This window comes from Catharus ustulatus, chromosome 7 (genome assembly GCF_009819885.2).
Source record: "Catharus ustulatus isolate bCatUst1 chromosome 7, bCatUst1.pri.v2, whole genome shotgun sequence".
In the NCBI taxonomy this organism is placed as follows: Eukaryota; Metazoa; Chordata; class Aves; order Passeriformes; family Turdidae; genus Catharus; species Catharus ustulatus.
Window position 1 is genome coordinate 18,887,878 of NC_046227.1, and position 20,092 is coordinate 18,907,969.

General features: G+C 36.1%; 1 protein-coding gene across 4 annotated transcripts in view; it reads right to left on the reverse strand.

Annotated features, from left to right (window-relative positions):
- UBR3 (ubiquitin protein ligase E3 component n-recognin 3) overlaps window positions 1-20,092 on the reverse strand; it is a 102,577-nt gene that overhangs the window by 46,007 nt on the left and 36,478 nt on the right. For 2 of the 4 annotated variants that reach the window (XM_033064486.2, XM_033064485.2), the window contains exons 18-25: window positions 19,032-19,173; window positions 15,904-16,000; window positions 15,326-15,467; window positions 13,014-13,118; window positions 11,981-12,154; window positions 11,732-11,761; window positions 10,067-10,527; window positions 6,555-6,643 (exon numbers count right to left, since the gene is read on the reverse strand). In XM_033064486.2, coding sequence (XP_032920377.1) covers window positions 6,555-6,643; window positions 10,067-10,527; window positions 11,732-11,761; window positions 11,981-12,154; window positions 13,014-13,118; window positions 15,326-15,467; window positions 15,904-16,000; window positions 19,032-19,173 — 1,240 coding nt within the window. The remainder of the gene's footprint in view (window positions 1-6,554; window positions 6,644-10,066; window positions 10,528-11,731; window positions 11,762-11,980; window positions 12,155-13,013; window positions 13,119-15,325; window positions 15,468-15,903; window positions 16,001-19,031; window positions 19,174-20,092) is intronic. The other 2 variants (XM_033064487.1, XM_033064488.2) reach the window with 1 other exon arrangement.

The following is a 20,092-nucleotide window of genomic DNA, read 5'->3' on the forward strand; positions in this document are numbered from 1 at the left end:
ATATTAAATTTGATCTCTTTAAAACTTCTATAAAAGAGATCTAACTTCTAGTTCATTAGATATTATACTGAAAACTTTGAATATAGAGGGATGAAGGGCAACAATATGAATCTCTAGTAAAACCAGATTTGTTGACTAAAACAACCATGTGAAGGAAAAATTGCTATTTGTTTTCTCCATGGACCACATTGCTCCTTCCTAGGTGCACAGAAATGTTCAAGGTTGAGGCCCAGCTCTGAAGTATCAAAGCCACTGAACCTGACATAGCTTTGATCACATGACAGCTGGTGGTGCTGATTTCAGGGCAAGCCATTTTATGTTATGCTACAATCAAAGTTAAGAATTCTTTATTGGCTCCAAAGAAATGCACCTTAGGACTAAATGATCCACTCCTGACTGCTCAGGAACACATACGGTGAGCCTCTTGATCTAGAATATGTAGGTTCTTTGTGTCTTTCCTTGAACATAATTTTTCTAAAGGAAAACACGTCCTCTCTACCTTCAAACATACCCTTTATCCCTCTGATTAAGTAGGTTGAGGTACTGGACAGAGAATACAAAAACTTTGAGTGCAGCAACAGTCCTCATGCAGAATTGCTTTTAGGAAAACTCCTGTCTTCTGAAAGTCTACTACAAGTTTGGCACAGGAGGCTGCTGCCATAAGGAGAGGCATGTTGGATGCCAGGCAGAGTATTTCCTTGCTGTAAAAAGCTCCATGTAATGCTCTAGCTCACAGGGCTGAATCAAAATGTCACTGTTTTAGTAATAACTGATTTCCTGGTTAGTTATTGAGGGTCATATGAAAATGAACCCTGATCTTCACTGACGTGCAGTTGTTAATATTGTACACATGTCTATCACCATCTAGTGGAAGCCAGATGTACAGTGAAATAAAAAGCACAATGCCTCAACTGCAAATGTCCAAAACATCCATGAAACTTAGAAGCAAACGGCAGCAGAGGAAGAGAGGAAGTAAACACTAAATGCTACTTTTTATGTATAACATCACCTCAATTGTGTAATGGCATGATCATGTACACCTATGTATGAAATGCACAAATTGGCAAGGACTAGAGTTTCAGCTTTCTTTTCCCTCTTTATCTGAAATATTGTCAATACAACAGAAAATATGCAACCATTCAATATTTTTCAGAAGCCCAGAAAGAGAATACACTGTATTAATCTGATTTTGAGCAGTTCAATGGAAGTCATCAAAATCTGTCAATATTTAATTTACAAAATACCATTAATTCATCATAAATTGCATATTTTTAACCTGAAGGAAAAAAAAAACAAACCCAGAAGTTAGGATTTAAAAGGTGTTTAAAATCAGTTCAATATATGTAATTTATACTTTTATTGCCTATGGGGAACAGGCACATAAAAATCAGGCTAATTTAATTTTAGAACTCAATGTTTAAGTGCATGTTTCCTTCACAACTACTTAGATCTAGATGTAGCTTGGCTACTCTGGAAAACAATGAACTTTCAAGGAAAGTAAACTATCAGCACCAAGGAAGACTTCCTAATAAAATAATCTGCACCTGAGCTAGTAAAAGAAAACAAAGGGATATTGGCAAGAAATTCAAATTTCAAATAAGTAAGCATACCAGAAAAACCGTAACCAAACAAAACCCCTCACTTCTTCTTGAATGGACTCTGATAAACCTCAATTACTCACTTAAACTTGCTCCAAAGATTTAACCTAATTGATTTCACAGACTTGTCCTAATGATGTCAGTGTGTGAAGAAGGAGCCAATGAAAAATAGAAGGTAAGACACATGGTACTGGTATCAGTTCACCAAGTTTCTGTCATGAGATTTGTCTTACCTGGTAGTACACCTCACCCCCTTGCAGTGGGTTCTGAAACTTTTCTTTGTCCTTAGGAATTTTTTCACAAATCTGAATGAATATGAACCTTAAAACACTGAAGGAGGATGGACAAATTCAAACTGTGACAGAAATACAAGGAAGAGCCAAACCCTGTAGTTCCCAAGAGTTTTTAAAAAGTTAATTATTTAGCTCTTTGCTTAGTTTTGTACCAGTGGAAGTAGAGACACAAAACTACAAAAACCTAGCACTTTCTACCTAACAAATTAACGATCAATCTGCTAAAAACTAGCACAATGATTTACTGCAGAATGCATTGCTACCTGAATTCAATTTCATTTCTACTCTCCAGAGCTAAATATGTATTCCATTATTTCCTCTATCCTGCAAAACCCTGAAACCAAAAGGGCTCTGTAAACATAGAAAATATAGCTCACAATCTCCACTGATTGTAGTCAACATTTGTCCTGCTGTACACATTGTGTCAAAGCAGCCCCTTGGTATCAAAGCAACCATTAGTATGCTAATATTCTTTGCCCTGACCCAGCATATATATTCTCAGGAGATCAGTACCTAATTTATTTTTCTATCTGGATTCAGAAGATTGAGTGTTAGGAAATATATGTCACCTTGCATTAAAACTCTGGGCTTCTTTTTAAGTCTAACTAAGGAATGTTTCATGAAGGACAAAATGACATCCTGCTAAGACACACATTGTAAGAAAGACGTAAAAGATCATCAGCATACTTATCAGAATGTATTAAAAAAGTTTAAAAATCACACCAGCCATTTCAGAGACATGAAAACTACTCAAGAAATGAAAGATATCTTAGCATTTATAATTAACAACTAATTTACTAATTTTTAATATGGTAAGTAGTTCAGCAGCTTGTCTGGAACAGATCATATTTTGTTTTTATAAAATTCAGACAGACATCTTTACAAATACAACTGTAATTTATTAAAGGTTACAATTAATATAGAACTGAGTGGTTTAGTTTTGCTCTTAGGAAGTCCCTTCTGAAGGTTAGGAAGTTTGAAAAATCTCTTGCACAGGGTTCAAAGACAAACCCTGAGGCAGGGCTCTCAAAGAGCTCAGAGGAGCTGTAACCAGGAGCTATAACCAGGAGCAGGAAGGCCTCAGGAGTTGAAAACAACACCACATTTTTGACTCTCTGGACAGTCCCTTATACACCTCAAGAGCTCTATCTGCTGTTCTTAGAACATTTTCCTTGGTTTATTTTTCTCCTGTTTTTTGTTTATCCTGAAGTCTAACAGCTAGACAGCACAGTGGATGCTGTTCTATCCTAGCTCATTAACATAACTGTTTCTAAATTTCACCTAATTACTTCCAGGCAAGCTTGAATGGCAATGCAGTTCTGCAGATGTCACAGAATATAAATAGAAAGTAACAGGGAGCACAAATGGAAAGTGCTACATAATTGGAATTTTTTCTACAGTAACTATGTGAAAAGAAAATGCCAACCTTTATTTTCAGAATCTCAGATGAATTTGTGTATGTCAATTCAAATAAATAAATTCTACTAGTAAAATAAGTCACATTTACTATTAAATAATTAACAAGTAATTAGGTAACTTCCTTTTAAGCCATGCTCATTGCAACATCCCAACAATCAAAGAGGAATCCCTCAGCGGATTAACAGTGCCTCTGTGCACTTTACTAAACATTTGAGAAACTAAGAAGTATATGGGTTATAATGAAATAACCTTTAAGCTTTGGCTATTCTCCATTATTCCTATCTCTTCCTAAGCACATTTTTTTCAGATTATTTCCAGTCTTCTACTCTGTCAATAGAAAGGTATGATGAAGTTTTTAAGTGCTATATCCAAAACCAATTACAACAGTTCTCACATTTTACCAGTGAATCAAATCTACTTTTAATAAAGTTTTAAAAGATGATGATGATCATAATATAAATTTGCCCAAATGACACCTGTTGTAACCCAATACCCTACTGCTTTAAGAATGGTATGTCCCTTTAACCCTGTAACCCCTGCAAGACCAATGGACTGACCCCTGCGATGGGACTGGCAAGAAACCAAGACTGACCCCTCCCCTTTCCTGACCCTTAAAAACCTGAGCCCTCCATTGGGACTTCCTCTTTATCCTCCTCTTCTCCTGCTGCTACATGGACATGAGTGCCAGGAATTTGAAGGACTTTGCTGCATGAACCTGACCTCGAAAGTTCCTAACGTCCATGCTGCCCTCTGAGACATGAAAACCCTGTTCGGACAAGTGAAGCAAGAATCTGAAGACTGGTTCAACGAACTGTTCAAGGGCTGGGAATTCACGGGGTGGTGGACTTCAATAGTCAAAACTATTCTGTTACTCTTTGTTATTCTTTTCCTTGTAATACTGGCATTTGGAATCCTTCGTCACTTAGTTCTCAAGGCCATTAGTGGTCTCATGCCTTCTGTCGCCATGGTAAATCACACAAAGATGAAAACCCTGAAACAATCTAAAGCCCCTACTAACTCCAAGTGGTGGGAAAGATCATAATTTGTATCTAGAACAACCTAATACCCTTCTTCCTTCTTTTAAACAAAAAAAGGGTGAGATGTTGTAACCCAGTACCCTACTGCTTTAAGAATGGTATGTCCCTTTAACCCTGTAACCCCTGCAAGACCAATGGACTGACCCCTGTGATGGGATTGGCAAGAAGCCAAGACTGACCCGTCCCCTTTCCTGACCCTTAAAAAGCTGAGCCCTCCATTGGGACTTCCTCTTTATCCTCCTCCTCTCCCGCTCTGCCCACATGGAAGCCTAAGAATAAAACAGAATATCTATCCCTGGGATTAAGAGCCTCTGATATCTCATCTGTTCAACATGATACAGCACCCCAGGCCAGCTCTGCAGGATATTTGAGGTACAGGGCCAGGCTAGGGTGCTGTTTCAGAAACCAACTGAAACAGTGACAAAACAGGGAGTTGAGGCCTCACTGCCCCTACATTTTTGACAGTATTATTACTGTTACAACAAGAGAACAAAATTAAATAAATCTACTGCTGGGCTTCAATCTGTAAGAAAAGTAACAGGTGACAGACTTTGTGTGAGAGGGGAATGAATTCCTACTGACTTTAGTATGAAAGGATTTTTTTTATTTTCAGACAGTTATTTCAAAACTGCTATGCTATGATTCAGGGTTAACCTACATAGAGTAGTTTTAAATTGAATCACTCCAGAAAGACTCATTTTAGTTTACTGTATCTTGTACTTTAAAATTAGAGTAACAATAGTTTCTGCAACATTTTCAGTAATTTTCTGTATCATATATATAGAGACTGCATTCACAGCTAAACAAACCGCTCAGATTCAACAAGCTGAAGAAAACATTACTGGCAAAAATTAATCTAGATTTTTAAACAAACCCCATGCACTATAATGGTATATGAACTTATTTCTGAGAGCTCTTTTAAGGCCAGTCAGAACATAAAAGCTAGTACTGGACTACAGTACTACTTCAGTGTATTTTCATAACAAAGTCAGAAAAAAGAATGACAACATAGAAGACATTGAAAACAGTTAGTGAAAATGCCAAGTAATTATTAGTTAACACAATGTCTGGAATTCTATTAAGTTGTTGCCAAATCTCTTTATGTAGAATTAAATTTATGAAAATGTAGTTCATTAAGTTGATTCTATCTAGTGCCGTGCATGATCTGGTATAACTGACAACAAACACTACATTTTACATTGAGGCATCTGAAGTTATTAATTATTTAAATACTAAGAAGCAAGCAATTTAAATCTTGCATGCCCAAGAACTTTTTAACAATCATAAACACAAAGGCCCAGGTCTGCCTATCTGAGAATTTAATATTAAGTAACTAAAAGCTAAGTGTTCACAGTCCTTCACAAAAATAAATGCTGTGTAATTTACTGATTTAGCTACCATGATTCATCCCCAAATCAAAGCACTTATCTTAAAACATGGCTTATAAAACTTATGCATGGAAGTATTTATGCATATTTATGTATATATGCAAATATAGCTATATAACTATTCACAGGTGTTTCTATATCCATATCTATATATACACACACATCTGATTCCATATATAAACCCCAACAATTTCAAAGATGCAATATGAAGAATTCAAAATTTAAGTGACTTAAGAATCAAAGTTTCCCAGTTACTTGACCTGCTTGTACTGTAAAGCCAGTATTTGAAATAGAATATAATGTTATCACTTATAGTAACTGAGATGATCTAAAAATTATGTTTTCCCTAGATCCATAAATACATTTAGAAGGCAAAATTTTTACCTTATTGAATTTTGAGGCTCTATGGAGAAATAATCTTGAATTTTATTACTACAGATTAAAGAAAAATACAATCTTATAAAGAAAAACTAATTTGGGGACATTTTATATTAAAGGTAAATGCTTTAAAACATATCACACATTTAATAATTTCATGTAGTGTATATCAACAAAAACTAGAAATAAGATTTGATCTATTCTTTAGCAATTATGTATTCAGTAATATCTGTCCTAAAAACAAAGTTAAGCTCCCGAAGAAGTTAAAGTTAACAGATGGATACAAAAGTAGAATCTGAGGGGAGGGTTTCCTGTTTGGTTAGAGTAGTTGATGGTTGGGGTATTTTATGTGTGTTTTTGTTTTCCAAACTGAGTAGAAACCTTAATACTTACATGTGGGAAAAGACATAAAAGCAAGCAGTCAACCACACAAAAACTTACCAACATCCATGGCAGTTTCCATGAAACTTTTCTGCCTCGAGGCAAATTCAGCCAACAGTTTCTGTTGCCTTTCTCTGGCCTTCTGTCGTCTATGTGAAAGGAGGGGGAAGAAGAAAAAATAAGCATACATAATGGAGCAGAAAAAAACTTTCAAATGTCAAGCTGATTACAATTACCACCTTAAACAGTATCATTCCAAATTAAGGTTGATGTAAAGGAATAACTTCCAAGCCTAAAAAAGAAATCTTTTGATTTTCTAAGCAGAGTTTTTAAAGAAATTAGTGTTACTTTATTTTGAGTCTGAAAAAACAGAATAAAATCCTGTCCTAAAAGACTCTTCAAAGGTGTTCACCAGAGGATCTTTTAAGACATTAGGCCATAACATTACAAGAAAAGGAACTCAAGACCCTAATCTTGAAACTTTATCTGTTATGCATAGGAAGAAAACAAGAGAGCAGTGTTATTTGTACAAAAATGAGTACTTCTGTGAGAAACCAACATTTGCAAGTTAATAGTAACAGTAATATTAATCCTACCTCACTGCCTTTTGATATCAAGCTTGATGGCATGGGAAACAACTATGAGTAATTTATTTTCCAGCTAAGTCTCCTCACAGTGGTCCCTTCTCTCCCACTTTTACCCAAGATACTAATGATGGCCACCAACAGCTTTTATACTGGGATTTAAAGAAACTTGAGATAGTGTCCAGAATAAAAACCCTTATCTCCCTGAAGCCAACTTCACTAACTTCTCCTCATTGTTTGTCACAGCTCTGGATTTATAAATGGAAAACATTAGAGACTTATTCTTGTCTATTCTTCTGTTTAAACTCTATCAGTGACCTGTACAAGGCTGTATGACCAGCTGTATAACTCCCTATATAAATATATACTGCACTGGGTGGAGGAATATTGATGGATGTAAAAAGATAAAGAAAATAGACATCCATTTTCCTTACTTTGACATGAGTTTACAAATAGAGGAAATGGGAGAGTGGAAATAGGAAAACAAACCAAAAAAAAGCCCTACACCACAGCTGCCCAGTACACAGAAAATGCCCTCAGTTGAGAGGGCTTACACAGCACCTCCCCAGTGCAGCTACAGAAGCTCTATCATAGCTACAAATTCTGTGCATTAGCACTTACAATGCATTTCTTCCACTGTTCTGAGATGATTCAGACGACTAACATGGGCTTTAAAAACATCACTTGGTGTCTGATACCCTGATGGGTGAGTCCTCTTTAGTCTCAAGCACTGTCTGGTTATCAGTGTCCTGGCACAGGAATGGGCATGCACAGGCGCACAGCAGCTCATGCAGTGCAACCTGTCATCCTGATGTGACTTGTTTATAAGTCAAAGCTTCTAACTTGTTTTCTTCGAGGCCTCTGAAAGACCCAAATATCTCTGCCCATTTATCTGCTACACTGTACAGTCACCATTTCTCAAAATAACTTCTATTTACAACATCACTAAGATTCATTATTCTGAGGATCAGACCAGAGCATTCATTAGACTTGATTTTATTTATTTCTCCCTGGAAATTTCTCAATAAACACTTTGACTAAAAGCAGAGTGACTGTAAATAGATGCATTTAATAAGAAGACATAAACAAACTCTGACAGATTCAGTACAGCTCAGTAATTTTCCATGATGGCCCATGGGAATATGACACTGCAATTGAAAAAATATTGCAAGCAGCTCAAGCTTGCTTCTAGTTCTGCATTTCAGTTTCTATGGCAACAATTCATTGCCTGAGTGATGCCATTATATGTTGAAGTAAGCTAAAAAAGGCGATTGTTTAACGTTCACAGTCTGCTCAGTCTTCACTGATACAAAACCGGAATTGGGGGGAAAACTAAAAACAATGGAAACAGTAAAACTGCAGCCTGGCTGAACATTATCACTCTATGGGTTTAGTAATTTCAGTTATCACATTGTCCTTCAATAAAGTTCATGGGTACACCAATACCATTATAAATTTGAGAAGAAGATAATAATCACTCAGAAGAACAAAAAATGGGAAACATTAATTTTTACCATTGCTTTAGCCCCCAAACTTAACAGAAAACTTAGCGTGCCTCCCACAGATCCTTGAAAATATCACATCCATTTAGAGGGAAAGGAATGACCTTACCCTTTACTATATGAAAAGTTACTTGTTTCATCCATGCCCCTGCTTCTCCTGTACATAAATCTAGCACTTTTGAGTACCACATTAATGACTAGGTGCCCAAGATGTAGCTGTGTTTTATCTAAAGCAGCTATTCATTCTGGCTTTTCCTGATTAGCAATTTTTCATGCTAAACCTTGAATATTTCTCTCATTAAATAAACTGTCACAAGCAATGTTGAAAATTAAACTATTAAATCAATACTACCAAGACAAAACCAATTTTACTTCATAAAGTATGTAACATACAAATATATTAAATCTATTTGCCATATTCTTATTTTCCAGTACAGTGTAGGTCTTGGACATATCAGAGAGATTTTAATGAAAAATTTGAAATTAAAAAACAAATAAAACCAGCAGAAAAATAAAAGTAATCTAGAAACCAACTGAGTCAGATGACTCCACTTTTCTATTCGAGTTTCTAGAACCGTAACTACATATTCTGGTTTCATAAAGGCTTCAAAATATTGCATGAACAAGTACAGTAATTTCACAACTATAAGGCGCACTCTTTTGACTAAAATTTTCCCTCAAACCCGGAAGTGCGCCTTATAGTCGGGTGCGCCTTATCTGATGGACAAAGTTCAGAAATTTGCCCACCCGGAAGTGTGAGCTGTGAGCCGTGGGGGGAGCCGGCAGTGCCACAGTAGCCGGTTGGAGGTGGACCCAGGGGCCCGTGGCACCGCCCCTGCCGGGTACAGGCGGGCCCAGGGGCCCATGGCTGCCGGGTGAAGGCAGGCCTGGGGGCCCACGGCACCACCCCTCCCGGGTCCAGGCGGGCCCGGGGGCCAATGGCTGCTGGGTTGAGGCGGGGCCTTGTCCAGCAACCACACAGCGGGAGCTGGGGGCGGAGCCTCGCTGCAAAAAAAAAGTGCGCCTTATAGTCCGGTGCACCTTATATGATCTACAAAGTTGCAAATTTTGCCGACTCCCGGGGGGCGCGCCGTATAGTCCGGTGCGCCTTATGGTCATGAAATTACTGTACTCAATTGTCTTCTTGTCCATTCCAGCCTGTCCTCTACTTCATCTACTGTGTACTCTGACCTGAATTCCCCATGTTCTGTGCCCTAACCTTCTAACACTATCCACTGTCTACTCCTTTCAAATCCCATGTTCCAGCCTGTTGCACCAGCCAAATGTCAGTCTCCTTCTTTGCACCTGAGTCTGTGACATCCGCTAAACATCAGTTTCTGCCTCTCATACCCTCCAGACATTTGCATTCCTATTCCACATTCTTACTCTTTTAGCATGTAATTCATACAAAATCCAAAAGATCAATCAATAGATGCACAACATACACTGTCCTTCTACTGCCCCTTTATCTTGTTATAAACGTTACCTTTCTTCTTTATCCAAAGTTTTCTTCTCTGCAGAACTAATCTTTTTTGGTGGTACAGGAGGTGTCACCTTCCTGCATATCTCTTCAATTATACGTTTATTCAATCTGCTCTGTACAGCAGCTTTCAGTAAAATTCTTTCTACTGCCGTCATTCCATCTCCGTGAGAGTATCTTGGAATTTCTGGGTGGACTAAAACATCCACATCATCCAGCCATGGGGGATAGTAAGAGTTTTGTTTTCCTGAGAGTTTATGATGCAATTTAATCAGCAAAGACAGTATGCTTTCCTTGACTTCCAGAATGGCTGTGGTTAACTGGGGAGTTGCACCAGGCGCTGACCATTTCATCGACGCTTTGGACCGAACCACCTGATTGGCCTCGCTGGTGTTCCGATTGATGATCTCCTGAAATTTCTTTCTACGTTCTGCGACCAAACTGAACACTTGAGCCGTCCCTGAGTTCTTGGGGGAAAAATTATCATGATTAATTTGCAAAAATACAACTATAAATAACACACATTTCTGAAACTATGGAGAATATTTGAAGCTGGAAAGAACAGCATGAAACTTAAAAGATTCTTCTCCACTCCCAAAATGTATTGAAAATTAGGACAGCAAAATACTATACCTGCATACTGTACTTTTGTACAAGTCTGTTATAAGCAACTGCATAAAAAGTAAGTACAAAAGGAAAATATCCATACCAAAACAACTAACAACTGGCTTTACTCTAGCCTAACTTACAGTTCTGTTATCCAAGTATTATTTCCTTAGTTTTCTAGAATAGTAATGATTTCATTACATTTATGTCATTTAAATGCTTTTAGTCAAGTCCACTGAGCACTGTTGGACAATGCAACTCATTATGTCACACAGCTGAATACAGGTGAGCCCACACATCCCCATGTTCATTGTGCATTTTATCTGGATTTATTAGGTAAGATCCAGAAGCTACATACCCCTGTTTGCCAGGGCATGTGAGCATATGAGTGCAAATATAAAAATGGGATTCTGACCATCACCTCACCTCACCTTTATGTTTTAATCTATTTCATGCTATCTTCCTACTTTAGATTTTTTCTATTTTTCTGACATGAACATGCAAAAGAAATATCCATTGTATTTCACTACACCTGGCACACAGTAATCTGAAGTGCTGTGTACAATAGATACAAAACCAACACTGACACAGAGGTCATGTCATCTACCAGCTACGTATCTTCCAGGATCCCACCATTTACATATTCCTTTGTTTTCACAACAACAACAAAAATTGCTATTAATCATTTCAAAACCACTTTCAATATAAGGTTAAACTTACCTAGCCTCAAGAAAGCTAAGGTTATTCTACATTATTAAATGTTAGTAGTATCTTGGCAAGATCAAACAGGCCTAAACACAAAGCTCAAGCAGTATGCTATCAACAGCATTTTATATTTGATAGGAAGCTTTTATTTCCAAATATTAAAAATGAAAAGGCATTTTATTGCTTAAAAGTCTACCACCTAAGATTACCATCAAGAACATGAAAAAAGCATGAGCCCTTGCAATATGAATTAAAAGGAAATTCAGGAAAATTAGAAGATTCCACTGAATGTTAAGGTGAGTACAATTAAAGCATGTTGCTAGTTAATTGCTTAGAAGAACAAACTGCACACAGATCTACCTCTCTCTGGAGGCTCTTCCGCCTTGAACTCTGGTAGATTGAGGACAAAAAAAGTCATTAAATACATTATTTGGAAGGAGGTATCATTTGAAATAACTTCTATTTCTGCTATCAGTACATATAGCAAAAATAACTTAAGGAAAAAAATACCCTAAAAAATTCATAAAAACAGCAACAAAATAACAAAAGGGCCAACACAGGCAACAACTTAAACTAACCTAGAAGAATTTGGTATTTATATCTACTTACTTGTGATGAAGCTAAACCATCAGAACTTGTACTTGCAGGTGGTTCTCTCTTCACCTCAGGAGCAGTTTCTGGTACTCTTACTCGGACGTAGTTAATAAAGTGACGCATATTAGAAACCAAGTTACTGCCTGGAAACCAACTATCGTGGCAACGCTCTTGACCACTGGCAGATTCCTAGAACAATTAAGAAAACCCTGGTATACTCTCTCTTATGTATTAAAATAATTTGTGCTGCTTTTGTAACTGGATTACAGAGGCCATTATACCTCCATGAGATAGGAACAGTATGTTGAACATTATGTTCCTCAACAAAGCTAATATACCTCTTAAAAATTTTGATAACTAATGTGAGGCCCCTAAGGACCACAGGGCTGATAAATATAGGTCTAAGTATTTAATTTGAATATAATCAAATTCAGCCATTAGTGCTAGCTAGTAGAAGTAAAAGGAACTCCAGAGAATAATCCAAAGCTGTACAATTGAAGATTAATATAAAAAATCAGAACTATATAGAAGTCAATCTCTGGGAAAAAAAGTGGCAATTCTTAGTCAAAAAGAAGAGTTGATCTGCTGAAAAAACTATGGTAATAGAAGGGAATTTGGAATCAAAAAAATAATGGCTCTCTATATTCAAATATCATTAAAAGAAGAATTAAAATTCTGACTAATTCCTGTATTTTAGAAGATAAAGATCTGCGGCAATAAAATGCTCAGTGATAAGGGTTTCAGTTGAAAATTTAGAAATTATTGGCATCAATGATTTAAATTTTTTTTGCACCATTTCTAGTGTTAATTAATGGAGTAGTAAAAACCTAATCAATCTGTATTGTCAGACTACATATACAGAAACTGCTGAAAAACATAACAAGATACCATACTCTTCTCACAACAGTACATTTTTATTAGTTGTTCCCTGCAGAAGTTAATAAAGATGTTTTATTCTAGCTACTATGGTAATATCTAATTTTAAAGTTTACTCAATTATTAAAAAATACCTTTGTATTTTCAAGAAAACAAGGGTATTTATGCTTACCTCTTCATCTGATTCTTGTTCAGGAGAATTTTCCAACCCCAGCTCAATCAAATATAGAACCATGCAAAGTACATGCTCTGATAAATTCTGATGATCCATTAATATCTATGTAGGAAAGGAGACACATCATAAGATTAAGGCTTCAGTACATCTAAACTTAAAGAGTGTTCTGGACAATACATTTTGGACTCTTCAGTTTTTGTAGATTTTTGTTTGTTTGTTTTTTAAAAAATTTATTAAAAATTATTTTGAGGTTTAGAAAAAACCTTTTGATCATCATCACAAAAGCAAAATTTGATTTGATGTCTTTCCAGTCAAACAAATTTGTACCTTAAAACTATTACTGGTTCAAGCTGTGATTTACTTTAACACCAGAGTGACAGGTACAGTTGCACAGACACCACTACTGCCAGTCAGATGCAAAAAGCTGCTCCAAGCCTTCCCTCCCTTTTCATGTGATCAGTCTCCAAAAGCCTCACAAAGGTCCTAGTCCTATAAGTGATGCCAGCATAACTGGGAACACCACAAAGGTTCACATCAATTTAGTCCACAACCACCTTAATCTTTTTAGTTACAAATAATAAACAACCTTATCTTTAAATTAATAAATAATAAATGCCCATATCTTTTTCCTAACACAGTTTTCAATGCATTGAGAGGAAGAACCAGTACTGCTAAAATTAAAAACCAGGACAACTTTCCTCTTGAGAATATTCTGAATTAAAGGAAAGAAAATGGCAAAAAAATGCAAGTTACCAAAAATGTAGGTGAGAAAATATTTTTAAAATTTCATTGGAGACAGGTTACCATACAAATTAGTATTTTTAGAGTGTAGCCTAGTAAAGTTTTAAATATTACTTGGTTTTGAATGGATAAATTTTCTTAGTAGATAAAGCCACTAGAAACATAAGAGAGATAAAGGTCTTAAAAACAGTATTGTTTCACAACAGCTTTTCTAAAAAGTGACTGAGGAGTTGATTCAATCAAGCCCAACCAAATCTGAGATGATAGAGGTTATTTAATCAAAAAGGGGACTCAGTATTCTGTCAATATGAAGAGCATGTGTAATTGTACCATTTGGAATCAAAAGTCATATTGACCAACACTTCTGAAAAGTAACATCACCAGATATAGTTTACTGTTCTTCCACAGGAAGACCCAAAAGCCAGGAGATATAATAAAGGTTGTCATGAATTCGCAAAAAATTCACAAAGCATTCTTTAAGCCAACCCACAGAATCAACCACTATGTCTTTTTCACCATCTGTAAATCTGGTGGAAAAGTATTTGGTATTCCAGCTGAAACAGCAACCCACTAATGGTTAAGATTTTCAAGATTTAAGTCCTTGAAGGTTCTTAATAGAATAAGAGAAAAAGTGGCCAAAGACACCCAAGCAAGACAGTAGAAGATTTCTTCCCTATATTCTCCGTTTTTGTTCCATGTCAAAACATTATTTATCTTCTGTGTAGTCCCAAGCTCTCCTTTCCTTCACCAGCCTTCCAGTACTACAACAGGTATTTGCTATTCAACAAAAATTTAACAGTGAAACAAAATATGAGTTTTAGGTAAGCTGGGAGCCCTTAAAAGAGCACAAAAGGAAAAGTTTGCCCAAGAAAAACACTATGCAAACAACACAATTTTTATAGTCCCTCATCTGCCTCTTCAGCACACTGCTTTGAAAACACTTTCTAAGTTCAGATTCAAACTCCATTTTCTGATGAATGGACTCTTCAAAAAGGATGTGCTTCTTTTGAAGACAGCAGTCAACTATCAGAGATAAAACCAAACACAACTTAAAGGCACCAATTAGCCCTGAAAAACATTTGCTATAACATTATCAAAAGCCAGAGTGTATTTGGGAAATGATCTTAGAAACAACTGCAATTATGAGACTTATTTGACATTGAGGATTTAAAGCCATTAAAGTTGTGTATTTTTGAACAGGCACTGCTGATGCCTGAAAATTCTACAATAGGAGCCAAAGGAACACCACTCATGCCACTGTGTTCCCTGAAACCATCATGGAAGAACAATCTGAATGGCAACTCTGATGATTAATACAGTGTTCCTCAAAGTAGAAGAGAATCTTTCATCCACTTGGGTGCAGACTTAATATATGTCTATATATGAAAACATCATTCATTAAACAATCAAAGTGGTAGGAAAAAAAAATTCCTACAAACAACACCAAAAATATTATACACAATGGAACCTGACTACTCCAAATAAAATTTGTAAAAATCATGCTTCTAAGAACTTCTGTAAAAAACTTGGAAGTAAACCAATGCACTTAATGTGAATCATGACTGTACCTTGTAAAGAAGTGTGAAGAGCACAATGTGCAGGGTTTTACAGTGCAAAAGCTTTATGAGACCTCTGTAACTTGGGTGTAGTGGTGTTCTCTTCTTGTAAGGAGGCCATGGGTTTCCAGGGAATTTGCCACTTTGCTTCAAGCTGTTAAAACAAAGGTCACATGTTGAAACTATTATTAAACACTGCAATAATGAGGAAACCTGCCACTGCTATTGACAAACCTTGCTTTGTGTACCTAAGAGTAAACTAAACAAAAATAAGAACAGGTAAGACTCCTTCAAGTAAGTTGTAAATCATTTTTAAACAATATCTTTGGTTAAGTATTTTATCTGTGATGACATTCACTACTTTGTCTTTAGCCCTTCAGATGTATTTTTAAACATTTATAGAAGAGTAACAAAGATAACCAAAACTCTGATATTGCTTGTAAATTTATAGACTATTTACTCAAGAACAAATCTGGCGCTTGAAAACACTGATAAAGTGATTCACTGCATTACCTGGCAGTGAAAACAAACAATTTGTTGCGGAATGAGCAATGGTATGATGTTGCATTTCTAAAAATGATCCAACTTACAATGCTGTGTATCTGTCCATTGCAGACTGCACATCTCTACGGTAAACTGTTCGAAGTATTACCATGACAGGGTCAAATTCCTTATCCCAAACTTCAGCTGTTGTTTAAAAGAAATTACATGTTAACATTCTCTTTAAAGACCTTACCACTTATTTTAGATTCTCTTCTTAACTAGCTTTGATTATGTCACTTCCATTATATATTTTTTCCTGGCAAACTACAGCAATTTATACTAATTATTACTAATAATACTTTCTATACTAATAATTACCACCATTTATCAAAATGGAAAAACAATTTTTGCAAATTTTGATTGGTTTCAAAACCAAAAAATAACCGTCTCTTAAGCAACCCCCAAAATATCATTTCTGAATGCATCTCATTTTGCTCGTTTTCATTTACAAGTACATGTGAGAAAAGGTTTACATTATTTTATACTTGGTACATGATAAACACAAGCCTCTTGAAAGCAGGGAGCAAAGACTGTGGAGCTGTTAGCAAGCAGATGATATTCTACCATTAATTGTAGTGAACAAAATTGCTGCAACAACACAATTTCTTGTTCAGTATCAAAAATGGTCAAGTTTTGTATAAATAATACGTGATCAATCCTTCACAAACATGCCTTTGTTTTACAACTAGTATCTATGCATTATTTCAGCATTAAAATCTTAGTTACATCCATTTAATTTAGTAGCTCTAAAGTGACATCCAGAGAGGTGTTCAGAGCAATCACAAACAGAAAAATCTAAACAGTCTATAAAAACATCCCATTTGATGGCTTTTTTTTTTCTATTTACACGTTATTAAAAACCAAAACTAAGTTCCCATCTAAAGCCAAATTAAGACATTCATTCTATGAATTGTTTTGAAGTGATTAGCATTCATGACACAAAAAAATGAAGGCAAGATTTGATGACCCCAAAATGAGAAAGAAACCCAGTGGATACAGAATTTTAGCTCCACCAGCAGGCGTAACACAACACAACTGCTTACAACATTCTTCAAAGTTTCCACAGGCAGAAATAAGCAGCTTTACCACACTTCTGAGATTAATTTTCCCCAGGCAGGAAGACAAGTGTCTATGCTCATAGCTAGTGGTCTAGCTTCTATATATTAACCCCTGCTAAGGCTAACAGTTCCACAGATATCCTCACAGACTGCTGAGGGAGAACATTTAGCAAAGTTTCCATCATGTAAGAAATATGATCAAACTTAGCTTGTGAAAAAAAACCCAAAAAACCCACATTTTTTCTGGATGGAATTTAGCATTACAGTCTAAAACACACAATGCATAATGAGAAAAGAGGACTGAGTCAGGCATACAGTGAATATTGGAAATGCACACAAAACTCATCTTCAGCACACAAATCCACAGTGTAGAAAGAACCTGGCTCTGGAAGTTGGTTTGAGTTGGTTTTGTTTTTTTAAATTATGGTTAATGGAAGCAAAATCCAGGGATCTGTGAATGTAAGGTAGATTCCACCCCCTCAAATTTAGGAAAACAAGGGATTAGAGGATTAGAGGGAACTGATCTGATGATGACTTGCTTTAACTGTGACAGGCCACAAACAATTCTTGAAAGCAAAGGGTTTAAAAAAACCTATATAGTCTTATGGAGAATATGAACACTTAAGAGGGTAAAGAAAGCCATGTCAGCTTTTATTCCTCTAAGAGGTTTTTCAGCTTTTATTACTTTAAGAAAAAGGGAATCTGTATAGTGTTATAAACCACTTCATTATTCAGTGCTATAGACGAGACACTTAAGACAGTTTACCTCTTGAATAAATTGTTTACTTAAGTTAAAAAAACCCTATATACAAAAAACTCCAGACACTGTTATCTAGTATTAGATTCCCTAAATACAAAGTGTTGTGATTAAAACCAGCATAATCCTTCTCTCTTTCCTTCACATTGTATTATGAAAAACACCAGCATGTAATGAGCTCCAGAAACCGGACAGGACATAAGGAAATGTAGTTTATGTAATACTAAAATTAAGTTATTTTAGATACATGGGTGTTAAGCTACCTAATTACATATCAAAGGGCCAAGATTAATCAATTCCCAAAACTCTGGTTTCACAAAATCACTTCACTAGTTGTCAATTTGTATAAAAGAGTTTTATTGACACTTCAATCTCCCAGTACAAAAACTGGCAAACATGTCATTACAATACTAGTACCTACATTAACCACCACCCCCACCAAAAAAATCCACAAAACCAAATGGTTTCAAAATTGCCAGACTCTAACCTTCCCAGCTCTCAAGGGAGGTGTGTGGGGGAGGAAGGAGTTAATCCCTCTTCAGCTTTGCCATTAGCCTGCAGCACAACCACAGCACATGGAGCATTTCAGATTTCTACAGGCTTATCTGCTCAGTGACAGGACACAGTAATGGAACACTGAGTTCTTAAATTATTTCTCTCCTTTGATATACCAATGCTGTGTTGAGTCCAATTTAGATGACAAGCTGGTCAGGGAAAGAAACGTGTCATTTTTGCACTGTATGCATTGTAGAATTACAGTACAATATTCTATAAAAAGTCCAGCCTGAACTTTTTTCTAGACCTCCACTACTGACTGCAAGTAAATATTACAAGATACCAATACAGTTAAGCAACATGAAATAAAGAATTATGTAGTGGTACCTTCAATGGACAAAAGGTGGAGAAGTTCGAAGAAAGTATTTTTGCAATTCATATTTCATTAGTGCAAAACTCGACCAAATATACATCAGATTTATTTAAATCACATGAATGATTAAGTATGCAGATCAGTAAAATACAAATAAGATAATGTTTTGTTTCTCCATTTTCCTTTGCCTTCTGAGAGTAGTTGATTAGTATGAGAAGTTCATTTTCACTCTAGATCAAAATCTGTTTATTAAAGACTAATGACAGTCTTCAGCAATGCTCTTAAATATAAGCAATTGCCAATAATGAAAGTTTTGTGGGGTTTTGGTGGCGGTGGTAGGTTTGGTTTTTTCATAGAGAGGATGGGGTGGAGTTTTCAATACTGGTAGGTTGGGTTTCTTAAGGAAAAAAAGCCCACTACAGAAACACCAAACAAAACCTGGTAAGGCATCTTACCAATGAGTATGTAGCAAGAGAACACTGATTACCATACCTTTAGGTGTATACATTCCTTGTTGCATGGAACCTCCAGGTTCAAAAACAGGGGCTTTAAAATCAGCAACTGCTGACAGGACTGATTCAAAGCTTAAGCTTCCTGGAATAATACCACTTTTAGGATTGGGGTTTTCTGGAATGTAATGCTTATGTTAAGGAAAGTAAAGTTAATTTAGTTGCAGGACACAGAATTTCACTCCCCTCTTGGTATTTTCAGTCAGTCATTTCAGACCACATCTCAGCAGTGCGCTGCGCTTACCACAAGAGGTCTGTATGCTCCAGCTGCTAAGAACAGTAACTGTTACTGAAGAGAATCTAAGCCTCCAGCTAGGACACTAAACTTTTTAAAGTAAGACTTACTACACGTTTGCCTCAAGTTGTTAGTACCTTATATAAAGAAACAAAACCCACTGTCTGTAGTGCATATAAAGTTTTTGTTACTTTTTTATTTAGAAACACTTTGTCTCTCTTCATAGGAAGAATATTTTGTATTTACATCCAAGTGCAAAGAAAGCAAGGAAACAGCTCAGGATTCATAAACACAATAAATAATTCTGCACCTTGGATTCCACAGTTCTCACTTTTGGTAACAATACTTAACTGACCTACTGACATTACCCTAAAACACAAGCAGCACCTACAAGTAAGTAAACTTCAGTGGTAAGTGATTGCTTATATAACTGACTCACTTATTTTACATAGTTAAGTCATTCACTTAAGTGAATTGTTCTAAGTAACTGCTTATTTTACATACTTGACTGAGTTACTAGATCATATCATAATAATTAAAAAGCCTTATTATGCATTTGTTAATCTCAATGTCATCCTTTCCTATCTTGGTATTCCTAATATTTTTGCTCAGTGCCTATCCCTGGATTGCAAGCTCTTCTATGCAACCACAAGTTATTAGCATACACAGCCTAAGAGTGATAGCAGGAAAACCTGCATATTTATGGCCAGCTGTCCAGGGACATGAACCCTATGTCTGTGCTGAAGGACTTCTTTGAGACTGCTGCTCTTTCCCCATAACACGTGCACATCACTCTAAGGTCAAAGCAA